Source organism: Drosophila nasuta, chromosome 2L (genome assembly GCF_023558535.2).
Source record: "Drosophila nasuta strain 15112-1781.00 chromosome 2L, ASM2355853v1, whole genome shotgun sequence".
In the NCBI taxonomy this organism is placed as follows: Eukaryota; Metazoa; Arthropoda; class Insecta; order Diptera; family Drosophilidae; genus Drosophila; species Drosophila nasuta.
This window is the reverse complement of record NC_083455.1, coordinates 11,342,358-11,366,702: the sequence shown is the minus strand read 5'-3', so window position 1 is coordinate 11,366,702 and position 24,345 is coordinate 11,342,358. Positions and strand designations below refer to the sequence as shown.

Below are 24,345 nucleotides of genomic sequence, written 5' to 3'. Positions count from 1 at the left end.
TGATTTGATGGAAAATGGGGAGATGTTATTGCGTTAGTAAACAGTAATTATTGCAAACATGCCACAAATATCGTTTTAAAAAAACAATTATTACGGTTTAACATTTAATATTTGGTATAAAGTGCCCAAACACCTTTTCGGTATTTTTCAAGATTTCAACTTAGTTTTGCTGACATTTGTATACAGACAAAGGTTTGTTTTTAAGAAAATCTGAATATTGGGATGAGAACTGTTCAATGATAAAGCATAAATATTGTGGAAGACTGAAATAAAGGGTGTTCAAAGTGCCGCGTAATTTTACATGCGTTTAGAAATATACCAAAATGTTAAATTAACCACTTTGGCATATCAAACTCCAACATTCATTTTAGACAATATTGCCTGTGGTCACACCCAACAAATTGTTGTTGAATTTGTTTGAGCGGTTGTTTCGGTCGCGTCGGTTGTGCGGAGTTCGACGGTTGTAGCATATTATTATTGTTGCAAACATTAAACACACGCGCCACAAATACTCGCCCCACCTACCCTCTTCTTAACTAGTTTTAGGTACAACACGCAAGTTGTGCAAAAAATAACGAATAAAACCAATTTGAAAAGAAAAAGAAGCAACAGGTCGCTGCCCGTTTTGCGTTTGCGTCTGCGTTTTGTGTGTCTCTCGAAAAGGGCAGGCAGGAAAATTCAAGCCAATAAAAGATACATACAGAAAAAGCCGAAGTGCGCGAAAATTGTGTTTGCCAACTTGCCTATGTTTGTTGTTTTGCGATTATAATTTCAGTGTGTGTGTATGCGTGCGTGTGTTTGCAATAAACAAACAAACGAAACTGGGGAATGTTGTTATTGCCTACACATAAATTGTGTGAAAATTCTGTTGTTGTTTTAACAATTTAGTCGCGGAGAAGGCGACGCACGTTTGCGTTTTGTGGCAGCATCGGAATGCGGCAACAGCAGCAACGCGGCGCATGCGTCTGCAAATATTTGTATTTGTTGTTGTCGCGACTGCGCAATTTTACACGCTAATTGCGCTGACTCCTTGTGCTTGTGTGTGCGTGACTTTCCTGCTGCTGGAAGCTTTCTGACAAAAAAGCTCTCCCATCATACACCTATTGACATCGATCGCATTTGCTAGGTAAGTGTCACTTCACCTCATAGTTCTTATTAGAAGAGTGCGGCTGCCTCTTGTCAGGCTACTCTAACACACCGCCCACTTGGCTGTTCTCATAAGGAAAAACAAAATTAACTCATAACAACCGTATAACTCAGTCTCGCTTCATCTCGTCGTCGGTTCCCTTGCACAAATTGCTTTATTCTGACGCCCACTTGGCAGTTAGAAGAGTTGGGCGCGCCCACCGTTTTTGTAAGTGTGTGTTTGTGTTTTCCTCGATTTTCCTCCGAGACACACAAGACAATAAACAGTCAGCGATATCAAACCCATTTTCCACTTATCTTGACAACAATAAAATCTAAGTAAAAATCAATTTTCAAAACAAGCAGGACAAAACACACAATAGGAGAGAGAGCGAAATGTATAGAGGAAGAGAAGAGCAAGAATCTTAACAGCCAGCAAAAGGGTCAACCTAAAAATGACAATAACATCAATTTTGAGGCATTTATATGCGCCAATAAATTTCACAGTGAAACAAGAGACCAACAGCAACAATAACAAGCAAGAACAACAACAACAACAAGCAGCAGGAAAAAGATGCACGACATCGGCTCAACAATAAGAGAGAAGATCAAACAAAAAACTGCAGTTGCTGCCGACGACGACGCTGTTGCTGCTGCTTTCGTTGCTTGCTGTTGTTGTTGTTGTTGTGCGCAGCAGGTAAAGCCGATTGAGCGGCCAACAACAAACAGTGCGCAGCATTTCGAAATGTAATGTGCATCAGCAAATCAGTGCGAGTAAAAGAGAGAGGGAGAGAGTGCAGAGCTGGCAACCTGTTGCACTGGCTGCTGTTAGAAATATGTTAAGTCAATTTCGTACAACAACAATTATGCAAAGTTCGAGCTTTTTATTTTTGTCAATGAAATTGGCCATCGAAAGAAAGAAGAAAAACTTTCTTTTCCTTATGGGCTTATCTCGGCAGCACACAGAGACTGCGACGTTGACGTCGACTGCGCTGTGACGCTTGTTTTTTATTTTTATAATTGGGCGGCCTTTTAGTTTTTTTATTTTACGCGGCTGCTGCATATCAGCTTCATGGTCCATTAAGACAATTTAGGTTGCCGCTCCCAGTTACAGCAACAACAACAATGCTGCGTGGGAAGTTTGGAATGTGCTCATGTATGTGTGTGTGTGTGTGTGTTTTCTGCTGTCATCTTTGGTCGCTTCTTTTATTTCGTCCAATAGAGCGAGCGTTCGCAAGTTGCTGCAACAAGTGTCCCAGTTTATGGCCTCTCCTCGCTCGGCTAGCAACTCGAACTAGTTTAACTTTCCTGTCCACTCACCAACAACAACCTCCGCTCTCTCTCTCTCTCTTCCACTCTTGGAACTCTGCTTCTTCCATTACCGTTGGCAACATTTTCTCAGCAATAGCAGCAAAAATGTTACTGACAACAGAGCTTTTTGCATTGACAACGGCACATCAGCAGTGGAGAGAAGGGGAAGCAGCAGCAGCAGACAATGTTACTTGCATTTTTTCCAAGAAGTTCAATTGACATTGCGAGGTATACAAATAAATTAGCTTATTGTCTACTTAAGAATTTGCGCCAGCAATTTAAAAAAAATTTGAACTTCCTGGCTCAGGAAAGCACACACGCTTTAGTTACAGTTAATCTAAGCAAGCGTCATTTAGCTGGCACAACAGCCTATCAAACAAATCGCAAAGTGGCCCGCCCCCTAAGCTAACAGGCCTGCAGCTTTTACTGCTAAACTGCAGCTGCTGTTGGTGTCTGTGTGTGTGTATGAGAGTGAGTAGAGAATGTTACTGCTCATTTTCTGCAGTCGCTGTCAACGTCATTTCGCTGCTGCTGCTGCTGCTGCTGTTAAGCGAACATTGTTTTGTGCGATAAACGCTGTAGAAAATTTACATAAAATGTAACTGCAAGCAACGGCAACAAATTTCTATTGCACGGCCATTTGGGCAAAAAAAAAAAAAAAAAGACGAAGCAAAGAATATCGCATACACAAATTAACATTAACACTTTGTTGCCGTTAAAAACAAGTTTTTGTTCAGCTAAAATAGTGCCACAAAAGTTGTAATAGAAGACAAGAAGCGCAGAGCAAAACTAAATGGGCGACTTGCAAATACCCTGGAGTGTAACAGTTTAAATATGTTACAAGTCTAGTTGAGTAAAGAAATAACAGTCAATGTTAATAAATTCATTAACGTGAATAGGATAACAGATATTCTAATTACCTTATGTATTGACGGCACAATAATTGAATTAAATTTTTGCTTAGGTACTGCTAAAAGTATAGCAACGTCTAGGGTATTAATTGTAGAGGGTATCGAAAAAACCGAAACGGCAGCATCAAAAAAAAAGTACGTTTAGAAATTAGAAAGTACGTAGCTGAGGCTGTTGCTGTGGTGCGGTGTGAGTATAACTCGATTTGTGACTGTCATAAATGGCGGAAATTGTGGGTCTGAACAACAACAACAACAACAGCGTCAACGACGGCGACAGCGACAGCGACGTCGCAGCTTTAGCTTCGGCCTCCGACTTTCTTGCTTACTTTCCACTGCCGATCGCTACTGACAGCCCGTTATAATACTGCCGGGCTTTTGCCTCTGATGCTCTTTCGCTTTGCCTATAATTTGTGCCATCAGCATTATCGTTAGCGTAACAGAGACAACGAGAGCGAGCAGCTGAGAGAGAGTGAAAGAGCGATAGATGGAATGGGGAATTGCAATGAAGCGTGCGTTTTGTCATTTCTGCATCTGCTGGCAAAGTTATTAGGCTGCCCTCTATACAAATTACCCACTCACACACACACAAACACAGATACACGGACAACACTCACATGTTGTCAGAGTTTGCGTTTGCGGCGTGCGTTTTATTAATTTCGCTTACCTCCCATTTTTTTCCTTTTTATTTTTGCTTTTTGTTGTTTTTTATGACTTATTCAATTCGATCCGTTGAAGAAAACCGGCTGGGCAAACGATCTGCGTTTATTATTACACTTAATGTGACTTGATTTATAAACAAGGCAGCAGCATCCGAAACGAGAGCAACGCAATAACAGCAACATCAACGGCAACGGCAACAACAAGCTTGCAACGTGCCACAGCTGTTGAAAGACGAGCAAACAGCTTCAGTTGCCTCTTACAATCTGGCATGGTTCAATGGGTCCCAAGTATTGGGTTACCTGCCACTTCTTCCCTTCTTTTCATTCCCCTTCCCCTTCGCCACCTCCCCCTACCACTCTGGTTGCCTTTTTCGCACAGCGACACGAACTGCCTTTTAATTAGTTCATAAATTTAACTTTATGTAAAAATACAATAATCATTGTGCGTTGGGCCACAAAGCCGTTAAATTAATACCCTCCTTTACCTTTCACCGATCTGTTGAGCAGCAAATAAATCAAATAAAGCCACAACTTTTCCCTTTTTGCATTAAAGTGATGCCTATAAAATCTAAGCCAACATTGACAGAGTTTTTACAGCGCATTTCCATAACATTGCACCGTGCTGTTAGGTTAACATTATTGCTGGTTAACAGCGCAAGCTTAATGTTAAATATACAACAAACTTATCAAATAATTATAAATGTTTCTTAGCACATACAATAAAGAGAAGTTTTTTATATGTTCTTTAAATTGGTCTTTTTATAATCCTCCTTTAACAAAGCTTTCACTAACATTGTTATGTTATCCTTATAGCTACTGCGCAGTTCTTGGTTAAGAGCGCAAACTCAAGACGCAAATGCTCGTGATCTATAAACAAACAAACAAAGAGCTGTGTTTATTTGTATATGAAATCTCAATCCGGAAGTTTCTGTCGCACACAAAGGCGAGCGTAGCATAATATCATTGCTTGGGCATCGGAATAAGCGGCTTTTGTCCAAGAAAGGAAATAGAATTCCCCCCCATCCCGTCTTACAACCAACCGGCAATTTCTAAAGTCATTTTAATGGTTTCCGCTTTTATGGCATTACCTATTACGTATGATTATTCGTAAGACGAAGAAGAAGGAAAAAATCTGAAAAATTAATAGAAAATTAATTGGGCTGCATTGCCTATTGCCTGTGGCATTTATTGCGCTGTTGTTGTTCTTGTTGTTGTTGTTGTTGTATTTTATGGTTCGTTCACGCTTGCTGTGAACTGTGAAAAGCGTGTCGCCCATGTAGGTGAGTGGGGAGGAAGTGTGGGGAGAGAGCGAGAGGGAGTTGGGCAGCATAAACAAACAGTCAACTGAGGGTTAAAGCGTGCTAATGCTTACATAATGTTTTGCTTTTTGTTTTCATTTTCTATTTCGTTGCTTTTATTGCTTTTATTTTTAAGCCACGTTTTTTTTGTACGTTAAGGAGAACGATTTCAAGACATTAAACATATAGAATATCGAGAATTCCTAAAGCAAATTGAACTTAAAATGTGCAAATTTGTCATATTTCAGAATTTATATATAATATTAAATATATATTTTCTTAAGTAAACATTTTTTTAAGCATTAGTAGAAATTTACAAAAATGTTAACCGCAAGTAATTTAAATCCACGATTCAAGTCTTACGGAAATGTTTGCTTCCACTTACATTACTTTTTGCAAATGCAAAAACATATCTGCAATTTGTTTGCTCATTTTTCTAGTGAATGATCACGAGTCTTCCATCAATCATAACCAGACATTTTCTGGTCCAGTTAACAGTTATACGCTTTGAGAGTTATTTACGATTAATCGCATATGCATAATGTAAACAGCTATTGGTTGACACTCCCCGAAAAAAATAAAAATGCTGAATAAACAAATATCCAATCCCAATCCCAATGCTCAATTCTCAGGTCTCAATTCTCGAAGCTGCATATCATTATAATAGTTGAGCACCAATCCCACCAAGAAGCAAAGTCGAGAGCACGAGCATTACAAATAGCCCAAATTTCCATTTGGACTTATGTTTATGGTTTATGGTTTATGGCATCATTTGATTTTTAACGACTCGCAAAACACAAAAAAAAACAAAGGTGCGCTATAAACTTGTCGATTTCATGGCGAAATGTTGCCACATCGAGAAACGCAGATCGAGAACACAAATACTAGACGCAAATAATTTATGCATGTAAATGAGCAAAAGATCGAGAAAACTTGTAAAAATAAATAAACAACAACGAGAAACATTATTACGACAACAACTTTCGAATTTAACTCATTACCACGCCCTCAACAGCAAGAATAGGTTGAAGGCGGCAGCATCGTAAAAAATTGCCTAAATATGCAAATTCGTGTCTGCATATATTTTAGGCAGACTCTAGAAGTTGTATCAAATACAACAAGGCATCAATCTTTCAGCCAGCATTAAGAACTTGTAAACGGATTCGTTTGCCAAAAACAACATTAAACCTCAACAACCTGACGAACTAACCCAACCTTAGGCGGATAGACAGATAAACACATAACATACATACATATAACATACATATGTATGTAGACTTTTGTCTATCTATTTGTGTTTTTTTGGTTTTTGAGCTGTCCTCGTAACCCAGTAAAGTTCAAATGTACAAATATTTAATTATCATCTAGCACAACGGCTGGAAAAACTTCTTTTTTTTTGTATGTGTACCCTGTAAAATATTCTTAAGAAGAGTCTAATGAGCTGTTGTTATAAAGTCTTCAAATTATTCTTTTTAATTAACAAAAATGAATACATTTTACAGATATGAGATTGAAATTGAAGTTTAGAGTTAAACTCAGAATTATTACTAAATATTAAAATAAATTAACTAACTGCTTTTAAATGGATTCTCAAATAGTTGACATGGTCTAGAATTAGTTACAACCTAAAAAACTAACTACAGCGTATCTTTAGGTCGAGCACAGCAGTTCTCATTCCCCCAATTTCAGGTGTAAATTTGAATTCTTCAGTTTTCTTTCCATTTTGAATAATCATGTTCATATATGGGAAAGGTTTCTCAATTTCAAATAAAAGAGAAAAAAAAAAAATTTAAAATTTATTTATGCTAATGTTCTGCTCGCTTGAGAGTTGGTGAAGAGACGGGGGTCCATTGTTTGGTCAGGCGTTTCATTAATTTGCTGCCGTTGAATTTGTTAGCTACTTTCGATTTTCTCGATGTTGTTTATAGCTTTATTATAAAGCACACACACTCACAGACTTACTTACAACCTAAACACATTCTGTGATTAATTGTGGCGCTGCTGGTTGGAGAATTGAACGCCATTTGTAGCAAGCTCTGACGTCGCTGACGTGGGCAGCGCTTTGGTACTTTTTATGGTGCGATATTTGGGATTACATGTTGAAACTTAAACTGGAATTGGAGTAGTTTTAGCTTTTTAGTAGCCATAGTTGTTGATGTGTTGCTATTAGTGGGTGGCTATGAATGTATGCTATAAATGGAATGTTAAGTTAACAGCGGCATATGCTGTTGCGCCTGAAGGATATGACTGTAAACTGTTTATGCAATGTTGTGTTAACAGTGCGCAGTTAACAGGAGCTTATGCTGTAGGACAGAATAAAAGCTGTAAAGATGATATGTTAACAGCAGCTGTTGCGGCTGCGCGCAGTTGGAAGAGCTTCCACTTCCACGTTTCGTGACATTCTCCGCCCTACGCTCCACATTCGAATCGGCAGCTTGACTTGCGGCTTAACCTCTATGATGTGTAGTTTTCTCCCAAGAGCTTTTAATTCTTGTGTCGGCGCCCGCTTTTGTTTTCTTTCCCTGCGCTGTTGTAAGTTTCGTGCTAGACGTATGAATTTATAATGATCACACAAGTATAAAAGAGAGTGAAGGGAACGAGAACAACAAAATGGAATGCACGTAGTAAGCGTGGTGGGTGGGCGGCATTTCAAATTGCTTTTAATTAGTTGGCTGGCTAAAAATCTTTGATTTCATTTGGGCCACATTCGTGGGCATCCATTTCATTGACGTTTTTTTTGGGTATCATTTTACAAAGCTTCTCAGAATTCGTGGACCGAATGCTCACGAATGTTACGGTGATCAGTGATTGATAAATTTAGCGGCTTTTCCAGTCACGGTGTCACGTGCAATTTAATCGTCTTATGATTCAACAGTGTCCCCCACCATTGTTTCCTCGTTCTTCCCATTGACAGCGTCATCTCCCTTCTGCCTACACGATTGATAAATGAGCAACGCGCCAAGGCGAGTCCCTCTGTCTCTGTCGCGCACACGCTTCCTTTTGTCTTAGTCGTGGTTCATTCATGAAATTTTCGCCGGTCGCCTCTTTCTCACAAGTCATCTGTCTGTCTTAGCGCTGTTGACTGAGACGGCGACAGCGACGCCGCTGTTGTCGTTTGTCATTTGATACAAGCGACGAAGGCGTTTTTCGAGCTACATTTGAAAAACGATACACACACACACACACGTCGGCACACATATACCACGCGTTTTTAGTGCGTGCAATGCAAATGCAATGAAGCGTGTAGATCGAGAGAGCAATATCTGTCTGTCCGTCTCATGTGTCTATGTGTGCTAATGTGTGGGTGTTTCGTTTGTCTTTGCGCTTGTGCTTTTTTCGTGTGCGGGTTTTCTTGTCACAAATTCATGCGTTCGTTCGCTTTGCCGGTTCATGCTGTGGGTGGCTGTTGAAGTCTTCAAGCTTGGCGCAGGGCTGCAAAATTGACGTTAACATGGCGCTCCTTAAACTTAACAGCAGTAAGGATGCATATTATTTTGCGCTGTTGATTACCCTGTAGCTTTAAATGTATTTGTTTTTAAATTACATTTGCCAGCCCTGGTTTATGCTATTCACTCACACGTTGTTGCTTTTGCTGTCTCTGTCACAGTCGCCATCGTCGTCGTGAGCTGAGCTTTGCCTTTCATTACAAATTTCATTGTCTGTGCGCGCGGTCAGTTTTGAATTGTGTTGTTAAGTAAGTGTACTTAACCCACATGACTTGTGGTTTTCTCGTCTCTGTCGCTGTCGACGTCGCCATACTGTCGTTGTTGTTGTTGCTGCTGTCATCACATCCAATCCAAAAAAATTAAAAAGCTGTTGTGCGTGTGCTTTTTTTTAAAGAGATTTCTTAACCTTGAGTACCTTTCAGCAATGTTCACGTATTTTTTGTTGTTTCTTTTTTTTTGCCTTCGTTTCTCGTTTTATTTATTAACCAATTCTTTTTGCTTATTATTTTTATGGTATATTAAATTGATGTTTGCTCAGTCCCCCCTCGACAAGTGTGTTTATTTATTTTAGGTCTACGTTCATTTCCTTAATTAAACACTTGTTTCAAGCTTCGTTGAGCAATGCTATTAAAACGAAGAAAAACAAATGTACATTAACAAAAAATATGCCGACTGTCAAAAATATCAAAAACATAAGCTAATGATGTATTGCAGAAATTAGCAAAAAATCACGTACGCCATTTTTGACTGTTGAAGCAATTTTACTTTAAAAATACTTCTATTAACAGCAAACACCTAATGTTAAGAAAGTTCCATACACAACAAAAATTGCCCTTACGTAACCCTTTATGTCGTTTACAACGAAAGCTTTATGTTGTAAGCTGAGCCTACAGTCATAACTAAATAATTGCTTACTGTTAAAACACGCAAACAAAAAATATGCTGTGATTTTGGCACAACATTGCAAAACTCATACATTTGTAACATAACATATTTGTGTGTGTTCATTTGCCAACAATTAATTGGGTTGCGATTAAATGATTGATAGCATTAGAAAGGTGAAAGCTCGGCTCAGCTCTAACAGAGCTCACAGCTGCTGTCAATTAACAGCGCACACAGCTGCTGTCAGCTGGCAACCTGATTGAGTGGGAGGGTGGAATAGCAGCACTGTTAATGACAATGCCATCTGTTAACGTGTTGCTAGCTCGCTCTATCATGGATGTATACGCACTTATCATTGAAATTTGTATTTGCAAACAGTTGGCAATCAATTTGGACGACTCTCTCTTTAAATCCTATTTAAGCTGTCAACTCTGCCGCGAAGTTCTCCTGGCAACAACATCTGCTTTAAGCGAAAGCGCGAAAATGACAACAACAGGTGCGAAATGTAAAACGGCGGCGCAGAACTTACAGCGCATACGCAACAACAACAAGAGTTGAAGGAAAGACGGACAAAAGCATATTGGCATGTTGGGCCCCCTCTGATAGCTGCCTGCTATGCAAAAATTACAGCGCAAAACAGAAACAAAAAGAGCAAACGGCATCGTCGCCATTACGAAATAACAAAAGAATGCGGCAGGCAAAAGCAAAGGCAAGGCTTGGACAGGCTGCTGCTGCCAGGCTGTTGAATGACTGACTGGCCCTTTGTTTTTGCTTTGAAAAAATTATTGTTGTTGTTGCCCCACACACAACGCGAGTCAGAGATGTAGAGAGGTACATTCTGAAAGAAAACTTACAAAACACAAAGCCAACAGTTGTAAATCATCGAATTACCTTCAAATAATAGCAATCGCTCTCTGTAGATGGAGCCACAGTCGCGGACGAAAATGAAATTGCCAAAAGCAAAAGCAACAACTTCAACTACAACTACAAAAAAGCAAGCACAAAAACAATGCGAGAAGCCAACAACAATTTCAACTTCTCACTCACTCGCCAAAAGCCACAAAGCAAGGGACGTGGAATAAGGGGGCGGCCGAGGCAGATTTATGTTACTGTGTTGGTGTACTTGTATGTATGTGTGTGCACACTGACACAGACTCCAGTTGAAACAGGCGACGTTGTATTTGGCGACTTGCGAAATGAAGAAACCCTCCAAAAAGCAACAACATCAGCACAAAAACTTCGTGTGTCAGTTACGCTTAATGAGCACAAATATTGCTCTCATTGTTGTTGCTGTAGATTTGTTGCTTTTGATTGCCGTGCCGTGAGTCGCAGTCTTGGTCTCAGTCTGAGCCTGGGCCGGGGCTTCGACTTGGGCACTGGGGTCGATTTCAATAAAGACGACACTGGGGTCGCCAGTCGGAAATGCCAATACGTGGTGCGATCATTCCGCCAACCAACCTTTATATGCCTACTTAGTCTCTCTCTCACGAGTAACAACGTACAAAAAAAGACACTCTGCATGAAAGTTCATTTTCATATATGTACACTCAAAGCCATGCATGTAATTATAAGTGTATATGTGCTTGTGTGTGTATGTTAATGTGTCGCAGAACTATTCTACGTATGCTGAGAGCTTACAGCGCAATATGTCAATCACAATGAAATGCGCAAAAAGCTTTTATCCTCATTTAAGCTGCTCTCGCTGCGAGAGCGAAATAAGAGCAAATGTTAACATGGTATAGCAAATTCAAGATTGTCAGTAAGCAGAACAACACACAAGATGTTTTGCATAGCAAAGTCAACGATCGCATCTTAACTTATGTATGATACCATGATTCTCAATTCCCAGCTGGGGTGAAATTTAATGAAATGTTTTTTATTTTTTTATATTTTAAGTGCGCAACCTATCAAATCAAGGTTCTTTTAGATTAGCCGACAAGTTTTGCCTTTGCCTAGAGCTTTACCACTTAAAGAGACCTTCATAAATGTGGCTTAAACCCTATAAATAGCAAATCATCACCTGGTTGCCTTCGGCATCGCATTGAAACGCACTTTTTCATATATATATATTTTTTTTTTGCCTACTTATGCGTACGTTAACGCCTTCCGCCTGCTCCGATATCGCTGTCCCTGTCTTGTTTACGAGCTGGCGTGTGGCGCGCTCTTAAAGCTCTCTCTTAACCAGAGTTGTCGTCGTTGCTTATATTTTATTTTTATTGCTGAACTTGCTAATGGTTACCATTGTCTGTGAGTGTGTGTGGGGTGGTGTTGGGCGTTTCTAACTATTAGGTGTTAGCTCTGTTTTGTTTTTGCTCTTCACAACACAATAATAAATTGGTGTAATTAGTGGCACTTTTAATGCGCGGTTGTTGTAATAATAATAACAAGCCGAAAAGCCCCAAACAAGCTGTATGTAAATCCAAAAGCGGTTCTTTTTCAACTCGCGCAGCCTCGAGCCAACTTATTGTGCAGAAAGGAAAGGGAGGGAAGGTGTTGAGCCGCAAAATTGTGCAGAGCCGGTTTCCCATACTTAGTGGGTGGCATCCGCAGTCAAAAGTTGTGGGAATTCTTCTACCTTTAAGCCATAAGTATAAGTTGTATCTTCATTCGCTTACAATGGGGCAATAAAAGAAGAGTGGCAAAAACTTTGGACGTTTTTTAATGTGAAAATCACGAAATTGCTTGATATCTGATTGGCATAAAAGATATGCGGCTGTCCGCAGATCATATCAGAATATTATGCACATTAAAAAACGAGGTGTCAAAAATATGTAATAGAACGCCAAATTACTAAAAATGAGACGACAGAGAATACCTATAGAAGACAGCATTAACTGTTTAAAAACAATTTGGCATACTATATAATAAAAATAAAATTTTCTTATTATTTGATTGATAAAATTATAATTTTTATTGCATAGCATTAAAATGAAATGTTATTATTATTTAAATGATTAAATTTTAATAATAACAATTAAAATTGAGTTTTATTAATTTAATTAAAAGAAAAAAAATGTTTTTTTTAGCAAATACTTGAAATACTTCATTTTTAAAATTATGTTATAGGAAAATACTGTAGAAGTTAATCACTAGACTTGCTGTAACACTTAACAGCAGGTTAACATGATACTGGTGCTCAAGTAGAATGAGAGAATGAGAAATGCAGCAGCATCTTAATAGTGATGTGCTTAATGCAGCATGAAAGCTACCAGCTTAACAGAGCTCTGCAATTAGCGCTATTAAATAGAACAGAACAATATTTTGCACAAATAGCGAAAGTTCTAATGACAAATCGCGATAGCATTAATGTCATGCTAAGATATTGACGTGACTTTCTAGCTTTTAGCAGCTTAACATAAATGCGCCTGTCACGCTTTACAATTCAATTGACTAAACACTAACTGAGCAGCTGCTGTTGGGTTTCGCTTTCAAGATCCTCTCTAGAGATAGTCACACACTTGGTTTTGAAACCAGAAACGACGACGCCATTAACAGCGTTAGTAACAGTAACAGTTTGACAGTGACTGTGACTGTGACTGTGACAATAGCAGTTTGGCAGTAACTTTGACGTACGTTCGTGGCAATGTCAGCGACTTTGGGAGTTTACGACGCTTCGTTGCACGGCAGACAAGGAAACTGTTGTGTGTGTGTGTGTGCGGCAAGCAGCATGTGGCATGTGGCTTGAGGCATGTGTCATGGCTGCACTGGTGCGATAAATGCACAATTTCACTTTCTATCTGTCTAATGGCAGTTTAATTATTGCTGTCGTCGTTGCCCTCAGCTGTCGCATCAATTACAGTTTGCAATCAACTGATTTATGTTTATCTACCATTTACTTTTTGTGTGTGTTTTTTCTACTTTTTCGCTAATGTTACCTTTTTGTTTATCTCTTTGCAGGTCGTAGACCCAAAAAGACACAACTAATTTAAAGTAAACATAAACATAAAAATAAAAAGTGCAAACAACAGGGAAGCAACAACATAAAAATGTCCGGCAATCAACAGCAGCAGCAGCAGCAACAACAACAGCAACAACAACTTCAACTACAACTACAGCAACAACTGAAGAATCACCAACAACAACAAAAGGCAACAACTTCAAATACAGCTCCAAGCAATTTGATAAAAATTAATAGCGTTGACAAAATTGTACATAAAACAACAGCGACGATTAGTAAGCAGCAACAGCAGCAACAACAACAACAGCAGCAACAATTTCAGCAGAGACGCTCATTGCTGCCAGCAACAACAACAACAGCAGCGACAACAGCAGCGCAGCAAAGCGTAACGCCAACGCCGACGTCGGCAGCGCAGTCGCCTGCACAGTCGCATCAGCTGCAAACTGTGGCCACAATACACCAGCAACACTCGACACAACAGCAACACACACAGCACGCAACAGCAACAGCAGCAACTGTTTCTCGTCTCCCCATCCAACAACAACAACAGCAACAACAACAGATCAATAACAGTTCTAAAGAGTTGCCGCCCACGCGACGCAGCTTCTATCAATTGCAGCAGCAGCAACAACAGCAACAACAACAACAGCAGCAGCAGCAGCAATCGACGCTTAAGGCGCATTTAAAAGCGCCCGCTCACTCGATCCCCCCTCGCTATCAGCCACCGCCGCAGCCGGGTCCAGCAGCTGGTGGTGGCATTTTGAAGCCACACTTGCCTTTGAAGTATCCACCGGATATCCCACAATTATCCAGCATCTATATACCAGACTCTGTTAAGCAGCAGCAGCAACAACAGCGACAACAGCAGCGCTTTCTGCAGCAACAGCAGCAGCAACAACAGTCTGTAGGCAAACAGGATATGCTAAAGTTTGTGCGCAAACCGGAACAGGAACATCCGTCGCCCGTTGCATCGGTCACCTCATCCAGTGTGGCAGCCACGGGCATTCCAACAACAACAGCCAATGGCGGACGTTTAACAGTCGAACAGAATCGACAATTGCAGGTAATAAAATTAATAACATATGTTAAACAGTTGAATGTAATACGCTTCACTCTTTAACAGTCCCTGGTGAATGAGCTCCGCGCGCTGAAGGAACAAAATCAGCGTCTGCTGGATGACAATCAGGAATTGCGCGATTTGTGCTGCTTTCTGGACGATGATCGTCAAAAGGGACGCAAGCTGGCACGCGAATGGCAGCGCTTTGGACGATACACGGCCAGTGTGATGCGACAGGAGGTGGCAGCCTATCAGGTGAGTTAACAGTGGCTGTTAAGTACTATGCTGTTAAGTTAACAGTGTAGCTGTACTTGGCAGATCTGTAAGCAATTTAAACATTTGTTAATCGTTGTGAGGAATTTGTTGAATATATACTCTTAGAGTACTATATTATTAAATCAACAAAATATAATTTTAAATGTATCATTGTAATTTGTAACACTAATAACGACAGACACAATTTTTTTTTGTATTTTTGGTAAAATTATTTTGAAAATATTGCGACTATAAAGATGTTTATGTACTATTATTATGATGCGATATAAAAGCAGCAAATATTACAATAATATGGATGTCATTTTAATAATTAGACTATTTAATAATAATAGTAATTAGACTCTTTGCAACTGTGCAATTACGAATTACACTCTAAGTAGATTTGATGTACGGGCCAATAAGTTATTTATATTAAAGAAGTTAGATTAGTGGTAAACTGAATTATTAAGTAATTTATATTAAAGAAGTAAGATTAGTATTAAACTGAATTAAACCCAAAAACTATAACTTTCGGTTGTATTGTCTGTATTATAAAGATTTACATTTAAAAGATATCTACGCACTTTACTCTTAATTTACATTAATGCGACTGTTATAAAAATAACATTGCTACTGTTGTTAAGCGCCTGTTAATTAGCATCACTACTGTTAAGCTATTCTTACTGTTAGTTAAATAACATAAGCTCTGCCTCTGTTAAACGAGTGTTATTCAAACCCTTCTTTTATTTTAACCAGAACAAACTGCGGCAGCTGGATGACAAGCAGCAGGAACTGATCACGGACAATCTGGAGCTGAAGGAGCTCTGTCTGTATCTGGACGAGGAGCGCGCCCATGTGGCAGCAAATGCTCTGTGCGCCGGCTGCGGAGCAGCGACGCGCAACGCGCTGCGAGATGATGGCGACGGCTCCAGTTCAAGCACGAACGCGGATGAGACAATCACAGCGCTGCGCAACTATGCGGAACAACGCCAATTGCCGGTAAGTAGCGAGACAGACTCGATTGCAACACACATACACAATCTAACTAATGGTATGCCCCGAATATTCTGCAGCAGGATCTGCGCAACGCTCACACGCTGAACGATCAGACGTTGCAATATGTGCGCTCGTTGGAGCGACGCATCCAGCAGCTGGAGGAAGAGCGCACCACGCCCACAGCCAATATGCAGCAGCAGCAACAGCAGCAATCACAACAGCAGCAGCAGGGACAATCAACAACAACAGCAGCAGCAACAGCAACAGTCGCATCACCAGCCAAATTAGCGCCTTCGCCACATCCTCCTCCACCTCCACATCTTCACAACCAGCAGGACATCAGTCAGGCGGTTGCAGCTGCTGCGGCAGCAATGCAAATGCAACAGTTGCCCGAACCCATCGCCGGTCGTCCCGAGGCTGTTGTTCGTGCCCTGCAAGTGCTCGAGGTGCGAGAGCAGTTGGAACGAGATCGTCTCGGAAATTTGGCCGGCAATGCTTTAGATCAGATGGATGATGGCGAGAAGGCGCTGGTGCGCGAGATGTGCAACGTGGTGTGGCGCAAGCTGGAAGGGAGTCCACATGCTGCCACAGCACTTGAACCGCTCTAAGCATTTACCAATACAAACAAAACTAAAACTTGGCTAACAACACACACACACATACACAAACACACCTACTTACTAAACACACATTGTACAAAGTTTAAGCTTAAGCGCTTTATTTAAAACAAGAAGATGAAATACTCAACATATCGATTTTCGTGTAATCCTTGACTGTTAATTTTTTTACATTTTACATTTCGAATGCACTCGCATGTTAAGCTAACATTAACAGAACAGAGATGTTAGACTAACATCAGCAGCTACCACGATGAGTATACGAACGAATGAGCTGTCCTCAAAAACAAACAACAAAAAATACAATGCAACAAATATTTTCATAACTATGCAAGTCGTTTTATTTGTTCGATCAACGAAAATACATTAAAATGCCATTATGAGGGAGTTTGCATTTGTCGAAAGTCAGTAAAAAATATTGCTGCCTTAAGCTTTTATTATCCCTGTAAAAAATACTATTTTAATAGCGTTCTATTTCTTGCAACTAATTATTATCACACTCAACTGATGACATTTTGAATACCCAACTTAACTAACGTAACGTATTATTATCCAGAGTCTAGCACTGTAATTTTGCCAAACCAATTAGTATCCCTGCATTGAGTTGGCATTTTTAATATCTATTTATTATCAGCGTCCCCAGTGATGCCATTCACTACGAGTAATTGCTATCGATCTCCCAGCGACGCCATTTTGAGCATCTAATTATGAGCACGTCCCTGGAGATAATGTCAGTTATGCGGTTACGGTCACACTCTTGGCAGTATGCAATTTGGGGGAGCAACAACGAGTAGCTAATTTCCTATTTCGGCATAACTAATTTGCATTTGGAGTGCGAAGCTTACTAACCTTGAAGCGGACGAAGACGGAGACTGAGATGTAACTGTTACAAATGTTCTAAAGTTGCCACACATTCATCTGGTGGCTGGCCATAAAATTAATCACATTACACAGTTTTTGCTTGCGTTGCTTTGTGCTTTGCTTTGGTCGCCAGCTTTCTACGCTTTGCTGCCCGCTACTTAAAGACTTGTTTTGTAGCTCACACTAACTATTGTTGTTGCTGCCGAAGCCGATGCCGCTGCTGTTGTTGTTGTTGTTTTGAGACAAACGTAAATTACCACAGAGCTGTTTAACCTGATTTTTGCCTTTGCCAATTGCGAGTAGCCTGGGTATCACATTCATTCACAAAACTGGCAACTGGCAGCTACTACAACAACAACAACAGCAACGCCGCGAACATGATGCAGCAGAAATGCAACCCAATTTCAGCTAATTCACGTATTGTCCAGTCGACGGAGCCTCCAAAGTGTGAACATGTGAGTTTAATTTACTGTCATTATGTATGCAAACTGGCCAAGGGGCAACGGGTGGGGGGTGTGGGATAAGCATCAGCCGGTCGCGTGTGAAAAGAACGGGAGAAGAGCAGAAATAGTGGGGAAGCAGTTGAAAGCGCAACAACAACATAGGCATGCATAAATTAACAGCAGGCGTCTGTTAAGCAGCAGTGCGCTGTCTAGCATTAACATGGCGAGCAAGCAGAGTATATGCTAGGGATGACACTTGCTAGGGTCATGTTAAGAGAAGTGTCGTTTTAATTCATCAAGCAGTGCGTGCAGCACACTTGCATGATGATGACACTTGTTAGCGACAATCAAATTGTACTATACTTGCTAATATTAATCACCATCTCCATTTGTCTATCTATACAAGGTAGAAGGGTATTGTAAAACATTTATAAAGTAAAAAAATAAAAATTCTATGAATAAATTACAGAGTTTGTTGAAAAAAATGAGTGGTGAAATGAAAATCAATTCTTATAGAAAGAATTGGGGAATACACTTTTGCTAAATATAAGTCACGACTGTACACTCTTTATTTTTGGTAAGCAAGTGTCATCGTAGCACGATACAGCAGTTGAAATGAAGCTCAGCGCACAGAATAGCAAATAAATATAAGCGCAGATTAGAGCCAGCAAAATGTCGACCGCAGCAAAAGTGGCAACAACTGTGGCAACAGAAACAGCAACAGCTGCCAACAGAGAAAAGCTGATCAAGTCGGCCACGCACAGCATCCAAATGGAACTCTGGCCGATGTTGATGTTGTTGAAGCCAATGGAAGCCAAAGTCAAAGTCGAAGCTTGCGGCTTGGGGCAGCATTTATAGTTGAACAACGCAGCGGAACGCACGCGGCAACAAGCGAGACGCAATTGAAGGAGCCTTCTCTATACAGCATTGGAGTGGAGCAGCACATGGCATTGGCATTGAGATTGGCACTGTGTGGACATGGAAGTCATGAAATTGTTGTTGAGCAAGTGCAATAAAATCGTGAGCTTATTACGATGCGCGACTAAAAAGAAAGTTATTGTCGTTGGTGGCCCAACAACAACAACAACTGCAGCAGCAGCCGGTTGTGTTGGTTCTTGCAACCTGCTGATGTTGCTGCTGCAAGCTGTTTGCATACTCACAATGTGGCTGAGCCATGCACCTCAGCTGTGCCTCGCAGCACCATCGACTGCAGCCACAAATGAGACCGAGACCGCCTGGCCACCCATGCATCATTATGATATCTGGAGCGCAGATTTAAAATCGTCAGCGGCAACTGTGCCAAAGCAGCAGCTGGATATGGATGCCGACGTAGATGTGGATGTGGATCTCATTGAGGAAGAGGAATTACTGCAACATGCTCACGGCTATAGCTACAGCTATGGCTCTAGGCCACAAATGAGCAGCCAGCAGTGGAGCAGTCCTCAATTTAGCAATCGAAGCAGCAGCCAAAGCCACAGCAGCAGCAACAGCATTCGACGGCCCAAAGGTAAGTTGCGCAAGGTCAGCGTGAAGAGACATTACGAATAATAGTGCCAAGAAATTTTCAACTGCAATTTCGCTAGAAATTATAAATGTGTGCAAGAACAGACACTTTTCAAATAACGTTAAAACGTAACTTACATTTTGTGTTTATTTGTGTTCTCAATTGCACTTCTGGTACACTTTCCTTATACATATGTATAAATTATGATTATATTAGTTAAGAATTTTTATAAAATTTCGAAAACTCAAATTCTCAAATAGTTGAGAATTGAGAATGAGCTGCCAGATACTTTTTAAAACAACATAATTTTTGGTTAAATTTTGTGTTTACTTACGTTCTCAATTGCGATTCTGTCACACTTTCTTTTCATATAATTATAATTATAATTATAAAATAAAAATATTTCGCCACTAATTCACTTTGTAAAATAACGTAAATAATTACTTTTACCAAATCTTTCTATTCTAATCTTCAATTTCATATTGATTTTGCCACAATTTCGCTAAATAAGAATATCTTTACGGATAAGCAATTAGTTAATAGTACCTAAAATTACAGACTTTTTATTAAATAATAATAATTTCGACCACTAAAATTCTCAACTGTTAAAGTTTTCATGAGTTAAAGGTGTTTTTAATTAGTTAAAGTTAATTAGTTTAAAGCAGAAACTATACAATTTTTACTATTTTCAAATGTTGTGCTCCTTAATTTCGCATTGTGTGAAAGTATAATATTTCACACTTGAACCAATTAGTTAGCTCTGTTTATTTTGATGGCGTTTAAAAATTCCCATTTTTAGGTTGTTTTTTTTTTTGAGTTTCATAAAATCTAAACATTAAAATAAATAATTAAAATATGAAATAAATTCAAAAATTATTTTAGCAAGTTTATTTCGAAAAATCATTAAAATAAATGCTAAATTTAAATTTTGTGATTTATGAAAACAGTGCTGACTTTTAAACTATGTAGTTATGTTTTTAATACTTCATTTTTTTGTATAGTCTACTTTTGGGATACGTTAGGAATTTCTTTTCGTTTGCATTTTCAACATTTTCTAATATATATATATAAAATTCATATTCCTCTATCGAAAATATTTATCTTTGATCTATGAAAACAGTGATGACTTTTAAATTAGTTGTGTTTTTCAATTTAATGGAGGATAAGACTTTAATTATTTTGTATAGTCTACTTTTGGGATGCGCTAGGCACTTCTTTTCGACTGCATTTTCAATTCTTTCCAAAATATATTTAAAATTCTTTACATGATTTTGGTAATGACTCTAATCTATCTCACTTATTCTGTGTACTTGCAGTTATCCATCTGTTTCCGGTGCCCGTGGATGGCGAGTGCCTGGCGGACGATGGTCGTCGGATGGGAAACTGCTTCAATGCCTACGAGTGTCGCCAGAAGGGCGGCCAAGCACGGGGGGAATGCGCGATGGGCTTTGGCGTCTGCTGCGTATTCATGGCCGAGTGCAACGGCACCATAGCCAACAATTTAACGTATATAGTCTCGCCGGGATTTCCCAGTTTCATGCCCAGCAATTTCACGGAATGCAAGCTGCGAGTGAAGATCATGAGCGAGGACATCAGTCAGCTGCGAATCGATTTCGATCACTTCTCGCTGGGACAACCGAATCGCCGAACGGGAGTTTGTGATGGGGATGTGTTTCACATCACTGGCGGAGCTCGAGGAGCCTTTCAGCTATGCGGACAAAACAGCGGACAGCATAGTGAGTAGAGGAATCTCCTTCATTAATCCTGCTAATAAATACACTGTAATTGCTTGCAGTGTATTATGATGTGGCAGTGCGCACCGTGCCACGTCAATCGACGCTCTATGGCAGCTTACGTCCAGCGGCAGCGACGAATGTGTCAGCAAATCCTCAGGATCAGGTCATAGAGATTACACTGAATGTTTCCCGACGCTTTCTGCCCATGCGTCTGTGGGAAATACGCGTGCTGCAAATACCCTTTACACAACGTGCCCCGCCGGGTTGCCTGCAATATCACACGGGTGTCGAGGGCGTCATGCAGACGTTTAACTTTGCGGAGAACGGTCGCCACTTGGCCAATCAGCACTACAGGATCTGCGTGCGTCAGGAGACGGACATGTGCTCGATCAGCTATCAGCCGTGTGATGAGCAATCGTTTCGCATTGGCGGCGGGTTGGGCGGCGGTTCCTTTATGTCGAATGCTGCAAGTTCAACTGTGTCGCCGCCTGTCACTGAACTCTCCGCGGCAGCTGAGAATGCCACGTCCACAACGACGAATCTGTTGCAGTTGCTAAGCCAGTGGGTGAGGAACACGACGACTGAAGACCCGACAACGACAACAGCTGCAACGACAGCGGCGCCTATGAGAAATGCCAGCAGCACAGCAGCAACGTCTGCCATGACCACAGCGGCGCCAGTGCGTTCCACAACAGCAGCAGCAGCAGTTGCCGCTGATGATGATTATCCCGGCTGGGTGGACGAGCCAGAAGAGGAGGAGGCGGAGGAGGAAGAGGAGCAGCCTGCAGCTCCGACCAACGATGATGCTGAGGGCTCTGGGGGTGGCGACGACAACAGCAATAGCATCTTTAATTTCTTCGGCGGAGGCGGCGGCGCAACGAGCGCTCAACCCGGAGTCTCGAGACGTCCGCGTCCGGTGGGCGGTGTAACGGCCTCGTTGGGTGTCAGCAGCTCCGGAGGCTTTGATCTGTTTGGCTTTTTGCGCAGCGCATTTGATTTGCGACATCGGCGACGTCGTCGGCAGGCGCGACAATTCTTTAGCACGTGTGCGGATCGCATTACGATGCCCTGCATCATTGAGGATTTCATTGGCACCGGACTGGGACCTTTGCCGGGCTGCGAGCCCGTTCATTGTGGCTCTCAGTTCTGCTCCACGGGCACCTGGCCGTGTCGCATCGAAAGCACCGTCACTCCCTTCTACATTGGCGTTCATTTTGGAGGGGGCGATGCACCGGGCAAGGGGAGCGCTGAGGAGAACATTGGCGCCTGTCTGCGCTATGCCCAGGTGCAGTGCATCTAGTGCTTTTCGTCATCATTTCGTTTTAGTAAATGCGTAATTTATGCTCACTCTTAATTAAGTTACTCTAACAATTAAATTATTGTGCTGAACCTTAAAAATATTCACCAGCTGCTGCATAAGCTTTGGGACAATGACGTCGAGCGTATTGCGTATACGCTGCCCTTGTGCCCCGCTTGATGCGCTCTTTGTGCGACTTGCTGTGCCACAAGTGCAGCATAAACGAGACTCCCCTTGTCTGTTGCAGCACTTCGTCGAGAAACTCTTCCTCAAACAGTTGGCGCCAATCTGCGGGTTTGATCGGTAAGAATTGTGTGTGATTATACAGTTGAAAGCTTTGACAGCCCCTTGGATTATTCCGCATCTCGGCAACGTTGAATGTGCCACAAGCTCGCTGCAGAGCACGTGTGATGACATCTCGTCCACTCGTGTGTCTGTTGTTGGCATCGAAACTCTGCTGAAGGTCGCGCAAACAATCTCCGGAAAACTGATGCCCAAATCCAGTCGAGGTCAAGCTCAGCATAGCGGTGGAAATTTGGTTATCAAGATCGGCACCCGCATAATTCAACGGCAATACCGTCACAGTATTCAATATCATTGAGTCCAGGTGCACACAGATGCCACCAAAGCGATAGAGCGTAAGTAAGCGCAACACATCCGCCAGATGTGAACTCAGATAGCTAAAAGAGATTAGCAGGGATTACATTCAATTGAGGAACAACGTTTGAGAACTCACCTCGATTTGAAGAGCTCACCCTTCTTCAGCCAATCCTCAATGGGCGTGCCGGCACCGTAACGCATTAGATTCACTTGACGCAAATGGACATTGGGATAGCTTAAGATGGCATCAATCAGCGGATGTCTGTTTCCCTCCTGTTGCTGATATCTGGGACTGGCGAAGAGCACAAATATTTGGTAAATGTCATTATTGAAGGCCGCAGATTCAATGGCACATGCTTGGCGTGCAGTCAACTCTAAGATGTTGCCATTCGAAGGACAGCTCGTATCGATGAAGAAAATGGTGCTTTCAATTATTGGTTCCACTTCGGATAGCAGCACATCCTCCAGTGGAATTCCAAGAGAGTCGTCTAACTCATTCTTGTTAAGGAAACAGTTGGCTGGTTGATACTTCGTTTCCATTTTGTAGATGCGTCGAATGTTCAGCACATAGATCAGAATCAAAGTCAGGAGAATTAAATTCAGACAATTTATGATGCAGCGCTTCAGACGTGGCGTCATGTTGATTAACATATGATTGAAGATCACCACGTTTGATTCTAGCTATAGAAGTAACGCATCAAATTGGAATTTAGCTTCATACCCTGTAAATAAGATGCAACATCAACGGAGTGGCATATTCGGCTCAAAATGTTTGGTCGTCTACATTTTGTATAAATTTCTAACGATAAATAAATTTGGGTAATTCTCAGGCGAAAGTGTCTCGTAAAAAAGACATGTACCAAAACATTATTTTATTTAGAATAAAGATGCATTTTATTGCTCTTGATTGGCACTTTAATAAAAGCTACAAATGATTTTGGAATCATTTTTCCGTCTTAAGATAATTGCAAAAATAAACAAATTCATACAAAAAATTAAGGATATTATTTATTTTATCGTAGAGTTCCTAAAATCTATAACAATGACTATTACTTATTTTTTAAATTGTATATATATAATAATATATATATATATAAATTTTTTTTTAATAAAATAAAACAAGAAATTAAATATTTTCAAGCATACTTCTTCTAAAATATAGTATACAATAGAATATAAAAGATCAGTTAACACTTTACTTTTATTTTTTTATGATTATTTTCAATTTTATATATTTGCGTATTTATTTTAGCGCTGCGCTTCCGGAGTATCTACTTGTCAAGCAAACTCCTCTACAGCGAATTTAGTGTTCAAGATTAATTAGTTATGGAAATCAGTTTTGCCCGCCAGTTGACTACATTTGTCTAATATTGAAACTAAGAAATACTCTACATGAATTTACAATATAAATGCACGGGTATACACACTCAACGGGCGCACAAGGTATTC

At 40.6% G+C, this 24,345-nt stretch overlaps 3 protein-coding genes across 4 annotated transcripts; 2 read left to right on the top strand and 1 right to left on the bottom strand.

Moving 5' to 3' along the window:
* Positions 1-406: 406 nt before the first annotated feature.
* Positions 407-16,785, top strand: LOC132795990 (transcription factor SPT20 homolog). Of its 2 annotated transcripts, none has more exons than XM_060806995.1 (5): positions 407-1,126; positions 13,530-14,593; positions 14,654-14,842; positions 15,599-15,841; positions 15,919-16,785. In XM_060806995.1, the coding sequence occupies exons 2-5, from the start codon at positions 13,619-13,621 to the stop codon at positions 16,444-16,446; spliced, it is 1,935 nt and encodes a 644-aa protein (XP_060662978.1). In that variant the 5' UTR covers positions 407-1,126; positions 13,530-13,618; the 3' UTR covers positions 16,447-16,785. The 2 variants fall into 2 exon arrangements, with proteins under 2 accessions (XP_060662978.1, XP_060662969.1); XM_060806986.1 differs by having other exon boundaries at positions 15,916-16,785.
* A 1,736-nt stretch (positions 16,786-18,521) lies between these two features.
* On the top strand, positions 18,522-22,299 carry LOC132798402 (uncharacterized). Its single transcript, XM_060810254.1, has 3 exons — positions 18,522-19,266; positions 20,580-20,999; positions 21,059-22,299. The coding sequence occupies exons 1-3, from the start codon at positions 18,738-18,740 to the stop codon at positions 22,297-22,299; spliced, it is 2,190 nt and encodes a 729-aa protein (XP_060666237.1). The 5' UTR covers positions 18,522-18,737.
* On the bottom strand, positions 21,991-23,547 carry LOC132798403 (lactosylceramide 4-alpha-galactosyltransferase-like). The gene is made up of 2 exons (XM_060810255.1): positions 23,033-23,547; positions 21,991-22,976 (listed from the first exon to the last, which is right to left on the bottom strand). The coding sequence occupies exons 1-2, from the start codon at positions 23,545-23,547 to the stop codon at positions 22,391-22,393; spliced, it is 1,101 nt and encodes a 366-aa protein (XP_060666238.1). The 3' UTR covers positions 21,991-22,390.
* Between the last annotated feature and the right edge of the window lie 798 nt (positions 23,548-24,345).

What these genes read in the sequence shown, in the direction of transcription:
- LOC132795990 (XM_060806986.1), top strand. Translation starts at nt 13,619, where the DNA reads ATGTCCGGCAATCAACAGCAGCAGCAGCAGCAACAACAACAGCAACAA. An exon ending in AGGAGGTGGCAGCCTATCAG is followed by an intron (nt 14,843 to 15,598) that starts GTGAGTTAACAG and finishes TATTTTAACCAG; the next exon opens with AACAAACTGCGGCAGCTGGA. An exon ending in CGGAACAACGCCAATTGCCG is followed by an intron (nt 15,842 to 15,915) that starts GTAAGTAGCGAG and finishes AATATTCTGCAG; the next exon opens with CAGGATCTGCGCAACGCTCA.
- LOC132798402 (XM_060810254.1), top strand. Translation starts at nt 18,738, where the DNA reads ATGGAAGTCATGAAATTGTTGTTGAGCAAGTGCAATAAAATCGTGAGC. An exon ending in CAGCATTCGACGGCCCAAAG is followed by an intron (nt 19,267 to 20,579) that starts GTAAGTTGCGCA and finishes GTGTACTTGCAG; the next exon opens with TTATCCATCTGTTTCCGGTG. An exon ending in ACAAAACAGCGGACAGCATA is followed by an intron (nt 21,000 to 21,058) that starts GTGAGTAGAGGA and finishes AATTGCTTGCAG; the next exon opens with TGTATTATGATGTGGCAGTG.
- LOC132798403 (XM_060810255.1), bottom strand. Translation starts at nt 23,547, where the DNA reads ATGTTAATCAACATGACGCCACGTCTGAAGCGCTGCATCATAAATTGT. An exon ending in GGTGAGCTCTTCAAATCGAG is followed by an intron (nt 22,977 to 23,032) that starts GTGAGTTCTCAA and finishes AATCTCTTTTAG; the next exon opens with CTATCTGAGTTCACATCTGG.